Source organism: Grammomys surdaster, unplaced genomic scaffold, assembly GCF_004785775.1.
Source record: "Grammomys surdaster isolate TR1022 unplaced genomic scaffold, NIH_TR_1.0 279, whole genome shotgun sequence".
Taxonomy (NCBI): domain Eukaryota; kingdom Metazoa; phylum Chordata; class Mammalia; order Rodentia; family Muridae; genus Grammomys; species Grammomys surdaster.
This window is the reverse complement of record NW_021604720.1, coordinates 2195370-2214144: the sequence shown is the minus strand read 5'-3', so window position 1 is coordinate 2214144 and position 18775 is coordinate 2195370. Positions and strand designations below refer to the sequence as shown.

At 38.7% G+C, this 18775-nt stretch overlaps 1 protein-coding gene across 1 annotated transcript in view; it reads left to right on the top strand.

Annotated features, from left to right (window-relative positions):
- Cep128 (centrosomal protein 128) overlaps positions 1-18775 on the top strand; it is a 344929-nt gene that overhangs the window by 268525 nt on the left and 57629 nt on the right. The window contains exon 22 of the mRNA XM_028777280.1: positions 14877-14900. Coding sequence (XP_028633113.1) covers positions 14877-14900 — 24 coding nt within the window. The remainder of the gene's footprint in view (positions 1-14876; positions 14901-18775) is intronic.

Sequence of the window (18775 nt, the reverse complement as noted above, 5' to 3'; positions counted from 1 at the left end):
ACTTCAGGTGCTGGGAAGGCTGAGGTAGAAGGGCACACTCCCAGGTTTTGGGGACTGCAAATGGTCCATTATGATGGAATTTGTATCTTGACTTTAAAGTTGAAAAGGTTGAATGCAAGAAGGCCACTCCACTTAGGATTTATGAGAATCTTCCCAAGAGATGGTGTTATCTTGTATTGGGTGACAGCAGCCTGTCTGAGGAAGGGTGGAGGTATCCTAGTATATGTTAGGATTGTAGAGAAGGAAGGGAAGAAAGGAAGATAGAGATAAAAAAGATAAGGAAAAAGAAAAGAGAAAAAATCGGATTAGCATTTAGGAAGTAAAAAGGTATGAAGAGAAGTCTGTGGCTTCCTTGTTGAGGCCACTTTGTGTATGGTCATGTTCGCTAGTGATTGTCAGAAAGTAGCTGATTATTTTAGGTGATGTGTTGAAGTGCCCAGCAGCAGGGTGTATTCGTGGGATGATCCTGAGTCTACAACTCAGAAGGGCTACGTGAGCATGCAGAACTGGATGTCACTGATTCTGTTGTCCACAGTGTTCAGGTGACGTAACAGTCCCAGGAATGTGGAAAAAGAAAAATGAAAGTCTTGGCCAGATCGCAGGAAATACTAATATTCATATCATGGATAAAGTCATAAATCTGTTAAGTTGCTCAAGACCTAATGTGACAAACTTCACGAGAACAAAGTATCATGAAGCTCACTGTGTTTTATATCAAGGGGAAAATAGATACTAGAACAGAATAAATATTTCTTATATCTGTGAATCCTATTTGGTTCTCTATTTGGCCTCAGAACTAAAATTTACTGTCCTCTTAGTCCTGTCATGCTGTGATGCAACTCTCGTGCCTTTCATTTTCTAAGTGTCTACTACTGAGCACATAATAAGTTCCTGGCAAGTTTCCCTACATTGAACAGACAAACACTACCTGTTCACCTCCTCAAGGCCCACCCACTGAAAAAAGCTACACTCACTCTGTCATTTCCATTTAAAAACACTGACAAGGACACACAGTTTCCTCCCACACCCCTCTTCCTCCCTGCCTCTTTCTTCCCTTCGCCCTCCCTTCATTCTGTTCCTACTCCTGTTCTGCCTCCATCCTCCATTAACTGTACTAGGTGAGGGTCAGTACAGGCATACCTTTGGCAAGTGTATGAAGAGGTAGCAGGAAAGGATGAAATGGCAGGAAGGGAATGCTATCACAGACAGTGGAGATAAATATTTTTGACAGCTAGACGGCTACAGTGCAGTTCATAATTATCACAATTCTTTACTGGAATATAGTGTAATGTAAATCTTCAGAAGATATTTCTCAGAGCTATTTCCTGAAATACATTAACTAATAATAACATTCTACCTTTCAGATGACCCATTATGACATTCAATTTGTTTTAGTTGACTTTTCAAAATAGTTTTGAATCTTCTGTTTGAAGAATTAGAAGATGATGATGATGATTGCTTTTATAACTATTTTAAAGTTGGAGGGGTAGGTATTGGCTTTCAGTTTTCTCACTTCCATGGCATGCTGGCAAATAATTTACAATGAATAACATTTTCTCCACCCTTTGCTTTGAGCTGCCCGCTTAGGAGCAGTCTGTGGCAGCACAGAATGTTAAGAGAAAAAAAAATAGAATAAGGAATGAATTTATCGGTTTTTATTTTTTTAACTAGCCTGACAAATATTAATCTAGAGGGTTTTATAATAGAGAATAGTAATATAGAGTTGGCAGGCACATTGCTGGAGATAACTGGGCAAGAGAAACCACCAGAAATGTGATCGACACACAGAAATAAATGCCCTGGCAGAAGCTAACAAGATAGTATATTAATATCTCAGCAGGCCCAGGAGCTAGCTAGTCCCACCGCTAAACAACCATGGCTGAGACTGGGCTTCTGACAGACCGCCTTGGTCTGTCCAGTCTTCTGCCATCAATCATGTCCACTGGACTGTAGGGTACCAAATGCTTCTGCTTTCTCTCAGTGCACAATTGAAGGAGTGGGCAGCTGCTAAATGTCCCTTCAAACTTACTTTTTAAAAGGATATAATGCGGAAGTGGGTTCTATCCTCCCAGACAGATGAATTGGAGCAGTTGTCCCAGAAATGCTCATTTTCTTGGGAGCTGTGATGTATATTTTTAGAATCCTCAGTTTAAAAAACTGACAATTTGGAATTGACTGTTTAAGGTTTTATTAAGCTGGAAGGCCATGTGACAGCCTATCTGTCCCTAGGGATGACTCTTGAGGGTTACAGTGGAATTACTATCCACCTAGAAACTAGAATGTATCACATTCCAGATCTACATACATAGTCTTCCGAGGATGCACCCTGTAGAACTCAGGCAAATGACTATGTGTCTGTTTGTTCTAAGACATGGGAGTAGGGGTGGGTATCCTAAGGAATGAATCAGCAAAAGTAAGCATGCATGATCATGAGCGTGGAGGGGCACCCCATTTGCCATTTTGAAGGCAAGACAATTAATAGTTCAGTAAAATCACTCTTTTCTCAAGAGCTGAAGAGACTTCCCAGCCTCACATTCCATGTGAAGTCTCAGCAGAGATGAATGTTAGCAGCATGTCTTGGGGTGAAGCAGGCTCTCAGCTCATTAGATTTGCACACTTCAATTTACTACATCAGGAGGTCTCTAGAGAGTAAGGAAGCCAGATCAGTAAAGTGGATTCCACCTGATATTCTAGTGATCATTAAATTTTATCATCCTCTTTTACCTGAAAGAGGCAACTTAATTTTAATTCCAATTTATGATGGAATAAAACTTGAAAATAGAATACCCCAAGAGAAGTCTTCTATCATCTAATATATAGAGGTTGTTTGACTAGGCCGTTTTCTTTTGAGACTAATATAAAAGTGAGTTGAGCTTTGTTTATTTACCAGTGTGAAAGCACAGGTCCTCAGGACTCAGCAGTTTTCTGAGTCCAGCCAATATGAAGGCCTAAAACAGAGGCACCATTTGCAGACTTTTACGAAGCATGAGACAAAGCACAGTCTCTAAAAGCCCCAATTCCACTCTGTAGCAGAAAGTTACTAAAATACTTTCAGTGGGTATCTTTTTCAGACTTTATAAATCACCCTCACAAGAGTCATTTATGCATTTTCATGCACCACCTCCCTTGCAGCTGACTCCACAGAGGTAGCACACATTCCTCGATGGCATGCTCAGAGCCCACTCTGGGTGCCAGGGGCACAGTCGTGGATTTACACAGCAGCCTGTGTTTGCTTCAAAATAAAAATGAGAGACGATCTCAGCTCATCATCGTGTTTAATGGTGTCAAGCTTGTCTGGGAGAGTCTACAAGTCTCCAGAGCCAACAGTCCCCTTACACCTGGGGCATTTCCACTTGCACTTTGCCCCTTAATAGTTTCCCACATATATATGTCACATAACACCCCTAAATGGGCCTAAGATGTTGGAAGGCAGTCATATCAATCTGTTTTCTTCTACCTTTTGATAACATTTTAAAGAAGCATATTAAGTAGTAACTGTTATGAGCAGCCAACTTGGAAACAGCACCACACTAATACTTTTCAGTTAGAAAAAATTTCCACTGACCCATGAAATGACTCTGAGTTTGTAAATGTGAACTGGATGTTGCTTTAAAGAAAAACAAACAAACAAACAAACAAACAAACAAACACCTATGGTTGTCATTTCTATGTTCTTGCCCTTCCCAGTCTCTGACTGAGTTTTTGGGATGTGAAGAAATATTGTAGAGGATTTGTGAATGTCGGTTCTTGAAAACTCACTATGTTTAAATCTAACAAATGTTTCAGTGGTGTTTACTAATTCCTGTCAAATGAGTGTGGTAGATCATGCGTGTTATGTAGAGGATTGCACCTCAGATTCCAGGCCAGCCTAGACTACAGAGTGTGACATGTCTCAAAAACAGAACCAACTACACGAGCAGCAAAACATATTGTGTCAAATCATCCCAGAGTGATGTTCTGTGCATCAAAGGAGGAAGGAAAGTTCTGAATCAATAGCTATAGAGTAGTTCACTGTGCTAGCATAAGACTATGCCATTTAGGCCTCCCACGGTCCTCTAAGGTAGATATTTCTGTTCTTGTTGAGAGATGAAAACACTTATGTAGCCAATAAAAGTCCGGCTGGCTCCACTACCTTGCATGCACTTTACATATCTCAAGTACTGTAGTGTGTAGAGTTACCAACAACTACTACCACCGCTTCTGATGCCTGAATTCTCTTCCTCCTCCTCCTCCTCCTCCTCCTCCTCCTCCTCCTCCTCCTCCTCCTCCTCCTCCTCCTCCTCCTCCCTCTCCTCCTCTTCTCTCCTCCTCTTCCTCCTCTTCTCCTCTCGTCTTCTTCCTTCTCCTCCTCCTCCTTCTCTTCCTCTTACTCCTCCTCCTCCTCCTCATTCCTTATTTTTCTTTTTATGATGATTGATTGACAGACACATGATGAAAATACTAGTCTATTTCTTCAAAATAAAAGATTATAGGAAATTTTGTGAGTTTTTTGAGCACATTAAATATATTTTGCAACACTAATGACTTAGCATTAATGAAGCGTCTTGCTGACTTTCTATAATTTTAAAACTATTCATGAGCTCTTAGATACTAAGCTTATATACTTACAGTGGCCAGGACAATATCAGACAGATTTGGCTACTAATGAGCAAGCAAGATTTCATTTCTTGGTTCAAGATGCTGAACAATCCAGAAACCTCCAACCCTTCTAGGAAGGGGAAAGTATCATTTTTCTCTTTTCAGTTATGCACCTTTGCTTTGTGCTTACTCATCATGTTTTAAATAAACAGACTGAAGAAAGTTGTTTTTAAAACCCTCCTCAGGCTTCTTCAGTTTCAGGCTTAAACCAAGTTCAAAATATTCTGGCAAAAATTAAAGGCACCATTCAAACATTTCCATAAATTTTAAATTGTGTAAAAGGCGATAAAACTAAAATGAGCTGGAAAAATGGCTAATAAGCATTTCCTCATATCATAATCCATGATTGTTTTCAGATGTTAAAATTAGCTCTAATGCATTCTTGCTTTCCAGAGTCTGTATTACATTTGTTTCTGGATTTAATTTCGTAGAATTTCACTGTTTTATTTTACAGTACAACATTAGTATGTCAGCAAGTGACATGTAATATCTGAATATCTCTGTATTTATTCATGAAAGAAGGTAGAAAACTCTGCCTATGTGTCATCTCCTACCTTTAGGCTCATTCCAGTTGACTGGACGTACTTTTTAGAAGAGAACCAATAGATTTGCCACAAGTGCAGGGAGTCGTGGAAGACTTGTGCTCCCTGATAGTGGGGAGCATGCTACAGTCTACAGCTCAAAGAAGTGGGATCCCCGCACGGAAGCCTTGTCCTGTCTCATGGTGTCTTGGCTAATTACATTTAAGATTGTTCCTTTATCCTCCCGCTCTTCCCCTAGTGAGTTTAAACCCATGTGTTACAGCTGGCTTGATATTAGAACCTATTTAAAAACATACAGCAAAAATATATTCCCTTTTATTGTGTAACAAAATAAGTATAAATAAGTATAAAATTATGTACAAATAACAAGTTTTTAAAAACTGGGTGGATATTGGATATTTTATTTACATTTCTGAACTGTCATCTGACAGGTTTTAAAGACAAGTTTCAGGAGTGCTTTTGTGGCATAAGGGATTTTAAGGAGATGTCTCAGAAGAGGGATCCAGTGTATGTCTAAAACTGCATGCAAAATAGCCATGATAACTATAAAGGACTTATTACTGTCCTCCCCAGCACCGTTAAGATCAGGGTTTGATTAATTTGGCTTTTTTTTTTCAAGAATGTGTATAGTAGGACTTAGGAGACTGAGTCAGGAGGGTTGCAGTTTTGAGGCCAGCCTGGTATACATAGCAGAAGAAATATAGTCAATAAAGAGGAAGAGGGGAGGGGGATGAATTAGATCATTTGAAGTAGACTTGTATTACAGACTATGCTTTATGTACACATGATTTGAAATTCAACACTAATGTTCTTAGTTTGTTTTTTACTTTAAATAAAATTAATAGCAATCTGCTATTGGGAGTTTGAGGAAATATTAAAATTAAGAACATATGCTAAAAGGAGCTAATACAAGTTTTGGTACCTAAAGTTGAAAAACTGGTGGTGTTATTTTATATAGGCAACTGAAAGAAATGTTTCAGTAGACAGCACTATGTCCCTTGTGTTTTCCAGCCTTGGAATTAACGACAGTCCTTCTGATCTCTGAACCTTTACATCACTACCCACTCTTGTGATTTACTTCTTCCTAGATCTTTCCATGGCTTTCTCCTTTCCATCTTTTTAGCATCAACTGAGATACTGTCTCTATAAGGAGTAACCCTTCCCAGGCTATGCATAGTAAACCTTCACCCCACATCACAGGGACAATCCCTGCATACCTTCTTTATTTATTTCTTTGCTATCCTTTGAAATGTGAGCTCCACAAAGAAAGACAGACTTTATCTTCCTTATTGATCTTATGTCTGACATAGTGCCTATCTCAATAAATGTGAAGGACTTAAATACATAAATTAGTGGAAATTAAGGAGGGGGAAAGACAGGAAATAAGGCATTGGAAGAAAATGAAAAATAAAACTTTCTAAAAGGAGTAAACACTGTCCTGAGGAATAGTCTCTAGTCTGAGTATTGGTATCTATGCACGGCCAACTTGTAAATAGTGGAGTAAAGTTGTAAAATAATATAGCACTCTTTTCTTCTCCTTTTCTCTCACTGTTCTCTCCTCTCCCTGCCATAGTGTGTGCGTGTGTGTGTGTGTGTGTGTGTGTGTGTGTGTGTGCGCGCGCGCGTGTGTGTATATATCATCCTGTCCTCTCCAGAAATACACAGTGACCTCTGTCAAGTAGAAAGAAATTCATAACAGACATCAATATCTTTTTGTGGCCACTGTGCTTTGTTGAAAAGTTCAGATTCCAACTACCTTCAGCTCTGCCTGTCTTGAACTATGCACTGTATCTTTCGTGGAAAACGCTGTAGACAAGGCATAAGCAATCACCAGGCTATGTCCCTGTAAACTTAGTTTAGGGACACTGACATTTGATTTCATATAATTTCATATAGTAGTGCTCTCCTTTGGTTTTGTTCAACCAAATAAAAGTATAATGACTATTTCAGTTCATGGTCCTGTGAAAACAGGTAGCTGGCTGGATCCACTCTCCCAACTCCTGGACTAGCTTCATGGTAACCTAATGGAAAAGTGCTTGCGCTTTGAGAGGTGAACTGGCACAGGGACATTGGGAATAAATTTTTCACTTCTATATAGGATAAAATTTCTGTTGGTAGAATTTAGAGTAATTTGGCAAAGAAGGAAAGTCTAATGTCATGTGATCAGACCTCCCTGGTCTAAAATCACTGAGCGTCCTGGATGTCCCCTTATCTGCGGTAAACTTGAGAGTCTGAGCAACACTCATAGTAGCTGAGACTGCCCAGGGTGGCTATTGAGAAGCCATAGTTCTCTGTATTCTCTCTCTTCTTAGACCTGGGAACTGAGTGTCCATTTTTGTTTTTTGTTTTTTGTTTCCAATGCAGTTTTGTGAAATCAAGACAACTTGGGCACATTAAGCTAAATCCTGGTGTTCTTTATCATCCTAGAGGAACAATGTTTCAAATTTTCAAGTGATGATTTGTCTAGACTTTGTGGCTTTAAGTGCAATAAGGACTTATCTGGGGAACCATTTAAAAACACTGCATGATGCTATTTTCTCTAAATATAAAATTTCAAAAATTAGTTGGAAGTTATGGTGTATTCGTGTTATGTTTACCGCTGTACTATTTTGAGCACTCCCAATAACTTTAAGACAAGAGAGCTCTCCTACTCTTTCATAACTCCCATCTCTCTTAAACAGCCGAATCTTCGATTTAAACTTCCACCTTGGGAAGAAGCTAGTCAGTCTGCAGTGAATACTCAGAATGCAGCTCAATTTGAAGATAAAGCAGTTAAGTATTTCATAGATAGGAATGTTTAGGATATTTAAATTGAATAGCTGAAAAATGCATCTGCTTTATTTTTGGGCATACAGGATAATCCAGCCCTCAGGTATGCTTCCTACAGGGATGTGTAAACAAGTTATTCAAGTGTGTTTTTCCTCTATATCATTAGATATTAAAAAAAATAGTTACCCATTGGTTGCACAAGGATAGGTAATCTGAGGTTTATTTTGTATCCATTCCCCACCTTTCTTCTGTGTCTCTCTGTGTGTATTAGGAAATACAGATTAATAATAGTGTTTTAATTAAAGCTAAACAGAATAGGAAGAAGACTATATGACACAAAGTCAGACAAATAGTTTGCTCTGAACTGTCCAGCTCAGATCTTGACTTTCCATAGCTGCAGCCCCTCTGGCACGTAACACTGAGAAGTACCTACACCCAAGAACATGTGGGTGGAACATAGCCACGCCCTGCAGAAGGTTGAGTCAATGACGCTGTGTGTAAACTAGGATGCAGATTGTTGGAATTGCACAGACATGAGCCATTTAATCATGAGGGTGGACTGTGTGGTTGTGCTATTTAAGACTCAACTGTGTCACACATGGGACAGCGTTACAATGCTAAGGCTGTAACTCAGTCCTCATGAGGAAGGAGCTTGGGCCAAAGAGTCCTTGCTTATATGGTGTTTCTTGTTATCATTTTCTTCCAAGAAGCCCAGGGCATGTATGCCCTTGAGGGTGGCAAAGGAAATGTCATCTTCAGGGCTCTCCTTTGCTGCAGTCGGAGGCTGTCCAGCTGCAGTTGAAGATTGTCAGGTTCACATCCCTGTTCTATCTGAAAATGTAAGACCGCCCTAATATTTCCTACACATTCTTCATGACACAAACATGTTTATAAGCCGTGCCATAATCAACACTGCAATTTGACCTGTTCAGGCTTCAGAGATTTTTTGTTGTTGTTGTTGTTGCAAATGTGTGACTAGCCTCACAGCTGGAGACCTGTACTCTATGCTACTAAGTGTAAATAAGTCTTTGATAAAATTATGATGTGTTGGGTTCTGAGTTGCTGGCTTTCTTCCTCTACTCTCCAACTGCTATTCTTGCCTGTCTCTCTGGGAATAGTTCATCTTAGAAATCATATCAGCTGTCATTTATATTGACACAGCCACAGCCATAGGCTATATTTTATTCTGCTGATAATTTTCCCTGGTCCTGTAGCCCAGATGCCACACACTGAACACAGCCCTTTTTTTCCTACAAGTAGCCATTTCAATATGAAATTGGACACTCCCAGGAGAAAGATAATACCACCTTCCACCTTCGATATTTCTTTAAGGTACATGTTGTAGACACATACCCACCCCCACCCCCCATTACTTTGTGTCTTAAAGGAGGAATCTTGCAACAATCCTTCATTTTAAAAAATAAAAGTTGTTGCTTTCTTATTTTGAAATGGAGTGAAAAAAACTTACTTTGGTATTAGATTTATAGAGTTAAGTGGAAGAAATTATAGCATCTTGAAACAAACCTCAGCTCCCTCCTTTCAGGTTGTATTTTCCAGTCTAAAGTCTAGAGACAAATCTTCAAAGCTTCATTCACTCCACTCCCATTTCCATTCCCCACTTCACAAGCTATCACTCAGGCCCTTCTGCATTTCCCTCAACAGTAGATACTAAACTGTACCCCATCCTTGTGAGAGTACACTGCTACCTTCTCCCGAACAGCCAACTGACTTACGGTCAGCAATGACCTCATAGCAAGCAAAACCACCATCTAAGTGCTAATCTAAGATTGAAGCAGTAGGAAGGCATAGAAAACAGCTGCTAGCCCACAGGTCTCCATCTTGACATCAGTAATACCCAAGAGAATGTACTGGAAAAGTAGAGGATACTCTCTTGACTCTGCTTTTAAATCCTATGATTGTCTCAGGCACTTGCCAGACTAGGCCAGATGACACGGAGTATTATTAGACACCCTGACTAGGCCAGGATTTGACATGTCCGTTTAAACTTGCCTTTCTTGGTAAGTCTGTTTGGTCATTTAGTGACAGCATTTTAAAATAAAACCTTCATGTGTTACTGTTGTTGTTGTTTTTTTTTTCATTTCTTTCATTAGTTTTGATTTATTGTTTTGGACCATGAAATAGGTTAGTTTGAAGAAAAGCATATAAGCAGTTAATGAAATGACAAATAGGTAGGTAGTATCTAGGGAGATGAGGTGACAATAAACTGTGTCCAGTGATGGGTAAATTGAGCATTGGATGATTGGCACACTAGTGCCATCTGTCTAATACCATCTAATCTCAAGTTTTTAGAGTCTAGGCTAGGCTAACTTTGTTTGCCTATTGAAAGGGAGCATGCAATTTCATGTATACATCATAATTGCATGTAGTTTATTCAGAGTCAATTTATTCTAGATTGTAAAAGCTTTTGATGTTGCTCTGTTGAGACTATTTTTTCATCTTCGTTTTATTGAAATCCCTCTAGGAAATATCTTGTTGGTGACACTCAATAAAAGCTTTGTTCTTCCACTCTTTGGACTGTCTTGACATTTGAAAAAGAATGCTTTTGAGGTTATGTCTACTCTTTTTGTTTGTTTGTTTTTTGTTTGTTTAATTATTAAATGACTAACAAATAGTTAAATGCAACAGCTTGCTATGAGGAAATACCCTGAAGGAAAAAATGTATTTACTACGTGCATTTTGTTCCTTAAAATACCCTTTGTTAAAGGATTAGAAGGTACAGTGTGATTGTCCCCTAGAGAGAGTTGACATTCGACCTGGTGAGATGTCTCAGCTTGTAATATACCCGAATGAGAACCTGTTTTCCATCACCACTTACAAAGTTGGACATTTTTTTTATATGGCTGTAACAAAAGCAATGGGAACTGGAAAGAGAAGGCTTCAGGCTTGCCACCTAGTTAGTCTAACCAAATGATTGAGTTCCACATCAGTGAAAAGCTCTATCTAAAAAATGAGGCAGAGAGTGATTGAGGTAGACACCCACCATTGACACCTGGCTTCCACATGCACACACATAGGCACATGTGTACATGTACACACAGAAGAGTTGGTGTTGACAAGAGGGGCCCTGTGTAGCAGTCTTTGGGGTAAAGCTGAGCAGTTGCCTTCCAGAATAGGCTATGTGCTTTTAATAGGAAGATGTCATTACTGTGGGGTTTTCTTTTTGAAAACTATACCCCCATCATTATCCCCTGTTCCAAAGAGGATTCCCAAATTGTTTTATGTGTAAAGCTTTGGTGTGGAACAGATTCTGATGTTTGTATGCCAGTGTTGTTTTCTCCTATGTTCAGGATACATTTAGAGCCCTTCTCTGAACATGCTGTGTGATTGTAATGAGGACACTAGGGGTCTCCAACTCTACATTTCTATGGCAGATGAATTCTTATGATTTTAATCTGTAAGCTTCTAATTCATCTCTTAAATGTGATAACTAATTCAATGTGTCTCATTGATTGGTTCAGCTGATTCAAATGAACTGTTAGTGATCCACCATTCCGATACCAGTGATCCATTTCATGCTCATTTCCAACCTGGCTGCCTGTCCCTTCCCATCTGCAGTGATAGTAATGAATTTGCCTCAGTTCATCCCTGAATTCTAATGCACACTCCATTTTGACCATAAGTAAATGAATATTTATGGTTCACAGCAGAATGCTCACCTCATTCTAAAAAGTTAAAATATATTTTAACAGTATGCATGCTGTAAGCTTCCTTCCAAATATAGCTCTGTCTACATGACCTGTCAGGCTCAGAATAAATTAGAATACAATGTCTAGCTACATTATTCTCACTAGATAGTGTATGATAGTCACGTGAAAGAATAGCTGTTAGCCCTACACTTTTAAGCCAGTGACTGTGCAGCCCATGTGTGGCAGTCCTGTAAATATTAAAATTATTCTTTGTTGCCACTGTAGGTGTTTCCTTAACTTTGCTTAGATTAAAAGAATGGTAGAAAATGATTTATCTACTCATACACACACACACACACACACACCACACACACCACACACACACACACACACACACACACACACACCACACCAGTGATATCACTGTCAACTTTATCCTCCCTAAATGTTGTTTCTTCAAATTATTTGAACGAACTTTCTCCTTTGATTTCTTTTTTGATATTGTTATTGTTTAATCTTCTATTCCCCTTAGAAATTAATATTTTTGCCTCTGCATTAGTCTTGTTTCTTTTATCCTCATTGGTTATTGATTATCCAGAAATATTTCATAAAGCAGAAGTAGATTTGTTCAATTCAATGACTTATTTGTATACTATTCTTATGTCTTATTTTTAGATGTTTTTATATACAGTAAATGAATTGGCAGACGTTAGATAGCTTTACAGGGTCTCTCATTGTCTTAAAAGCCCATGCAAAATTATGTAAGAGTATATTGTGTACAATGTGCATTTTCCTGGGCAGTTATCTTTTCATCAGATACCCAGATCTATAATGGTAAAGTCACTAATATAGCACCTGAAATAGTTTTGTTATCATAACAGTATCTTCATTACTGTGGAGGCTGTCTTCCCTAGTCTTTCACTACTTCTTTAATGTCATAATGCTTTTCAAGGTTTAGATTAGAAATACGGGTTTTAAAGAGTTGAGAGTGCAGGTGGTGCTTGGAGATAAAAAGCTATGGAATCTGGCAATTCAAAGAAAAAAAGAAAAAGGGGGAAACCTCCAAAAAACTTAACCTTACTTACCACTGAAACATTTAGTAGAGCAGTGCTTGCATTTTTGGCTAGGTATATTATTCTCCTTTCATAATTTTTTAAATCATGTAAATTTAAAAAGATAAGGAGTCCTTTTGCTTTATGTTCTACAATTGAGACTTTGAAACTATGTAGTTTAGACCATGCTCACTAATGGGAAGAATGACTAGACTCATATTAGCTTTGTTGGTTGACAACTGGAATGAATACAATGTAGGTTACTAAGAACTTTCTATTTCCTTATTTTAAAACAATCCACATCTGTTTTATCTGTGTGTGCATGGGGTCATGCCTGTAGAGGTCCACAGGTAACATCTGTGAGTTGATTGTCTCCTACCATGTCGGTCTCAGAGGTCAAACTCAGGTGGTTAGTCTTGTGGCAAATGCAGGCTCCCCCTGACTTTTTTTTTTTTTTTGCATTCATTTTTCGTTACTCCTTGAGTCCTTTCCCTCTTGTGAAGAAAGTAGGCTGCAGACAAGTAGACAATAGTAAGCTACATGTGGATGTAGTACTGGTACGCCTTAATGTTTTTAACAGATGGTGTTTTTGACTGTTTGGGTCCATAGTCCTATGACTAGACACACGCTTACAAATCATACAAATATTTAGATGGAATTCAGACATATAGCATAGATCAGATCATCTTTGCCGTAAGTGTGATAAGAATGAAAGCAGATGGACATATAATTAAGTTCTTCTGTTTTGACATTATATGAATTTGCTTATTTCAAGCCATTGGAAATGTATTTTCTTAAAATACAGTAACATTAAACAAAAACAGCCCACAGAGCATGGTATGGGGCAGACTTCAAGTCCACATAAGGATTATAAACATTTGGCATCCCCACCTAGTGGTTTATATATAATGGCCAGGGGAGCCTTGTCTGCTTAGACTGCACAAGATGGTGAAGCACTGCTAACTGGTGTTGCTCTAGGTTTGTTGTGAATAGGAAGCCTGGTAGCAAGAGGGTAGAGACCATTCCAGGTGCCATATGCATATGTGCTCAAATATGATACTAATTAGTCACCAGGGAATACTGATTTAATGAAACTCATGGTGGTGGCAAGATGAGGTCCTTCTAAATATGCCAACAAAATGGAATTGAACAAATTGTGCCTCTCAGTAGCCAGCTTTGGGTAGACATTCCATAATATATGACCCTAATATCCTAATTTGTGCCCTCATGGTCATATGTTCGCTGGTCATTCAGGTCAGTTTCCCAATGTAAGGTCTGGGGGTTCACTTACAGAACTCCTCAGGGGAGAGCCCTCAGTTTCTGCGGAGGCCTCTAGTTCTCTGATACCATAGAGAGGGAAGGGTGTGAGGTGAATGAATCATTAATCTAATTAAAGGAAAAGATTATAGATTCCAAAGATTTCCAAAGATTATAGATTCCAATTCCACCAGTTGCTCAAAATATTCAAAGAAAGACACATGGCCTTGGCCCTGGAAAATCTGGCCTTCATCTTGACCTTCAGACTCTCAAATCCAGTTTTTAAACTTGGTGAATATGTCCAGCTTGCACTTTCACCTCTAGAGAGTTGCTATTATAAGTGTTGACTTCAAATTTTTTTTCCTCAATAATTTGGCTTGTTGAGCAATGCTACTGTCTGTGATTTCTTTAAAACAAGTACTTCTATAAATTAACATTCTATAGGTACTCTATAGAGTGACTATATACCAGGGCCCTCTAGGGGTTAGGGTTAGCGCCATGGAAATCGTTCTCAATAAGTATTTGTGGATGACTTTGACCTGTTGATGTTATGTTTAAGTTTCCCTAAGCACGGGCTTCGCTGTCTGCCTGAGGGGCTAGTGTGTGTGAGTGTCATTTGTGTGCCACTCTACCAGCCAGCTGTGAGTCATGCCAGTACATTTATCTAACTCTTACATATTCTTAAGTGGAAAATGTGAACAAAGTAGTGATGATGAGAGCTCTTCCTCTCTCTCAGTACTGGACCTGAATTCATCACATTTACTATTACATGAAGCCCAGAGGTCCTATCCACTAGTAGGTGCAATAAGAAGAGGTAACTGGGTCCTTCCTGCCCGTTTTTCTGTTGCTGAGATCATCTGAGTAAGAAGTCATCTGTTTTCATCATAATGTTTTGCTAATAATAGGTAGGCAGAAAAGCCTGAAAACATACAGCATTGCTTTAATGATTCTGTATTGTGCTTCATTTGCAGGACCGTGTAAATGCATTACAAATGGTAAGTGGGGCCTTTGCCTTCTTGTATTAGAATTACTGCTCTCTGATATGGATTTCAGAGCTCACCAACAGAAGCAATTCCAGAGAACATTTCTAAAATTACTACTAAGATCCAAAGTGGGGAAGGCGCTAAACTGTGTCTAAAAGGTAGGTGGATGTAAACCTTTTGGACGAAAACTTCAAAATGAAATTTTGCCGGTACGGAAGGAGCTGCAGCTGTCTCGGGATAGACATGCCAAGCCGTACTCTCTGTGGGAAAGGGATTAGTATAACTATGGTCCATGCCTTGTATTGTTTCTGCATCCCACCCTCAGTGCAGTGGTTGGATGCCAAACACTTTGAAGTCCAGGTTTTTAACATACTGTTTTCAGTTTTTATCATTATCCTCCCCTCTTTCCCCCCAAAAAACCAAAAAACCAAAACCCCATGAAACTGGATCAGACTTTTTCTGACGACAACTTTACTTGAAGAAATCTAGTATTGGGGAATAATTTTAACTATCTAACTATAAACAGAACATGATTGAATTTATTTCTTAGAAACATGATGAATTTTAAAATATAAGAATGAAACCACATGCCTGCAGTTGAAGGACGTAGGTGAAGTACATTCTTTTCACCGAACAGGCTGCGGTCATGGTAGGAGAGGCTTATGTTATAATTTCAAGTGAAAATGAATTCAAGAAACAAAGTCCTGTGTACTTTAGTGATGGTTTACCAACCCAAGAAACAGATACACAAGACACTACACACACAGCAGGCACTTGACTTCACAGCAGCCCTGTGAACCAGAAAAACAGGACTTGTGTGAGGCTCAGGGGTAAAGAGCCTGCCTAGCATATGTAAGACCGTGGGTTCAGCCTCCAGCACCACACAAAATAAAGGAAAGTTAGAAAACCAGTAGAATACAGCATAGTACTGCTTTATGGCAAAATACTATGCAGTACTAAAAAGGCGTATTTGAAGAAGTAAAGATTGTCATGTTCTTGTTGGGGGGCGAAATATAGCGATGTATAAAACGTTGATATAAATGCTGGATATGCGTATTTTTGCATTAAATAGTCATTTAAAAACTACATAAAATACTAAGAGTATCTTGGGAACACTGGGACTTTTGGTAAATTTTTAACATACAGGAAGGAATAAAACTCCTTTAAGCAATAAAGCTAGTACTTAAGTCTCTGTACTTTAAGAAGTAGAAATAAATGGGCCTGTTTTTATAAAGCGACACTAGCCAAACTCTACGTAATTCTTCCCTTGATTTAACCGGACCACTCAAACTGTTCACTCACCTTCCCCTGTCAGTGTGACAGATTGGAGGAGTACAGCGTCCGGTTTTCTTGTGTTTCAGGGGTGTCTTGCCAACAAGCTTATGAGCTAAATATTCATTTAAAAATATGAAAAAATCACAATGTGTGTATTTGCAGATGTACACTGAGAGCACAAAGCACTATATATACATATATAGAAAAGTATATCATGACTGCATCTGTAAAAATGGCTAATGTTAAAATTATTATAGCAAATGATGATACTGGAGAAAGAATAAAACTTGGGAAAGAATTGAAGCCCCGTGTTTGTTCGTCATTATCATTGTGGTCATGTGTTATTTTTATTTAAATATCTGAACCTTATCAATGTGATATCCAAAACTAAAAGTTACATCAATGCAAAGTCTTTGTCATTTCCTTCTATTTATTGGTATTTTTATGTGCCTAACATCTTTACTAATGAAGTATCATGCAGTAGAATCTTAAAGGTCTTTTACAAAGGGTCCCCTGGAACCAAAGGTAAAAATTAAAAGTCATCATGAGAAAAATAAAAATGATTAAATGGACTGGGGTTGGTACAGAACCAGGTTTCTCAAAAAATAATTATCATAAGTAAAACCGTAAAAATTAAAATGCTTGGTAATAATATTAATGTTCAAATATTATGAAGTCCTTTGACTTCATATGGCATTATAAGAAGCAGAATTTAATTCAGTTGGTAGGCTCTCCAACTGATAAAGTATTTTATAGTCCATAAAATCCAATGTGCTGAAAGCAATCTGAATCATTTATTATTTCCTCATAATTCACCCTCTAGACCATAGGCACATCTTGGTGTTCCACACTTGGCCATGGCTGTGAAGGTCACAGAGTGAATAACATGCGGGGTGTGTGCTGTTGGGGAGCAGATGTCACTTTGCATTTCGTTATTACATTAGGGGTACCGATGATTGATTATTTTTAAGAGGTCAGCTAGTTCTAATACTCCAAAGCCCGGTGTTTCTTTTCCTATGATGTCATTTGACAGCTGTCATCAGTGATCTCTGTGTTTTTGCTCCACCCTTCCTCACATTTCTGCCTCACTATCAGACAAGCTCCTTGGATTTCAAATTATACATCATCTGTAAATGATTCCATAAGATCTATCAAAAACTCCACATATATATGGTAGACATTCAGTAAATATACATTGGATGAAACACATACCCTAATCTTATCCAAGACTGTACATAGCAATGAAAGTATAAATATCAGTACATGAGGGGAAAATTTCCCAGAAGTACATTAATTAATTTCTGGATCTTTCCAGATAGTACTACACTATTTGGTGTTTTAATGAGTACTAACCTTTTTCTCTGTTTACACTGAGTTTCCTCAAAAGGAAACCCCTTCAGCCAAAATACAGGAAGTTGATCTCCCAAATAAAAATAAGTGATTGCTGGAAGAAAATGTTGGACTAAGAGCTCCAGCTCATAGGCAGCAGTAATATGGGGTTTGTGTGTTTCTTGGGTACTCTGAGGGGGCTGTGAAGGAGGAGAAAAGGAAAAGAAGCTGTGATTGGGACCCTTACTGAATGTGGAGTCAGATTGAGGCGGAATGTCACTTGCATATAAGTGAGCTACTGCTCTGCAGTAAAATGTACTGCTCCAGGCACCTGAGTGGGAGAGAGATGCACGGTGCAGCAGCTGTTACCAAAGAGAGATTGGTAGGATAAATTAGAGCAACATTGTGTCTGGGCACAACACAACAATTACAGGGTTTTAGTATGAAGACATGATGAGGAGGACAGATTTATCTGTGAAGTAGGAAGAGTTGGTAGTGTCATGCAGAAAGAGCCAAAGAAGGCATTCCAGATTGAGGGTGTAATAGAAATGAACATAGGATTTGTCACGCCAATACTTTTAATGCAGTGTATATTATGATTCTTGTGTAATCATAAAATGAGCTTCTGTCAAATGTGCTTATTTAACTGCTTAATGATGGCATGAACAGGTTATTATAATTGATTCCAAAGAACTGCAGAGAGAGTAGAAGGGAGAGGGAAGGATAGAGGGAGGGAGGAGAAGAGAATGGGAAAGTCAGGGAAGAAGAGAGGAAGGAGGAGGCTTGCTGAAATGAATTGGGTTATTCCATAGTAAAAAAAAAAAATGAAATCAATTGAAACTAGACAAAATTAATTATCTGTAAACTAGAATCATTTCCTGTCAGTTCTCCGTGGGTTGGAACTTTACAAACTCAACAGCAGTGCCAGGTGTAGAGATCTGGTAGAGTCAGAACATCCACAAGGGTGCACTCAGCAAAAGGTACTGAATCCCATTTCCCAGCCTTTCATGCTTGCTCAGGACAGATTCACTGCAGCCTTCCACATAGGTCACAGTTTACAGTAGTAAGAGCTAACACGCAGGGACTGTGAAATGCAAACCAAAGAGCTTGGTGGGAAGCCACCAGAGGTATAAGTGGCTTCCTTTTGAAAACCAGTTTCTGCTGGTTGGCTCTGGATGCTTGGGAAGAATTCTCACTTTTCTTTGGGCATAAATGTTAGGAGCCGAGGAATGTTAGATTTTTTTTAATTCCATAGAGAGCCATTAATGACTTTTATGCCCTTA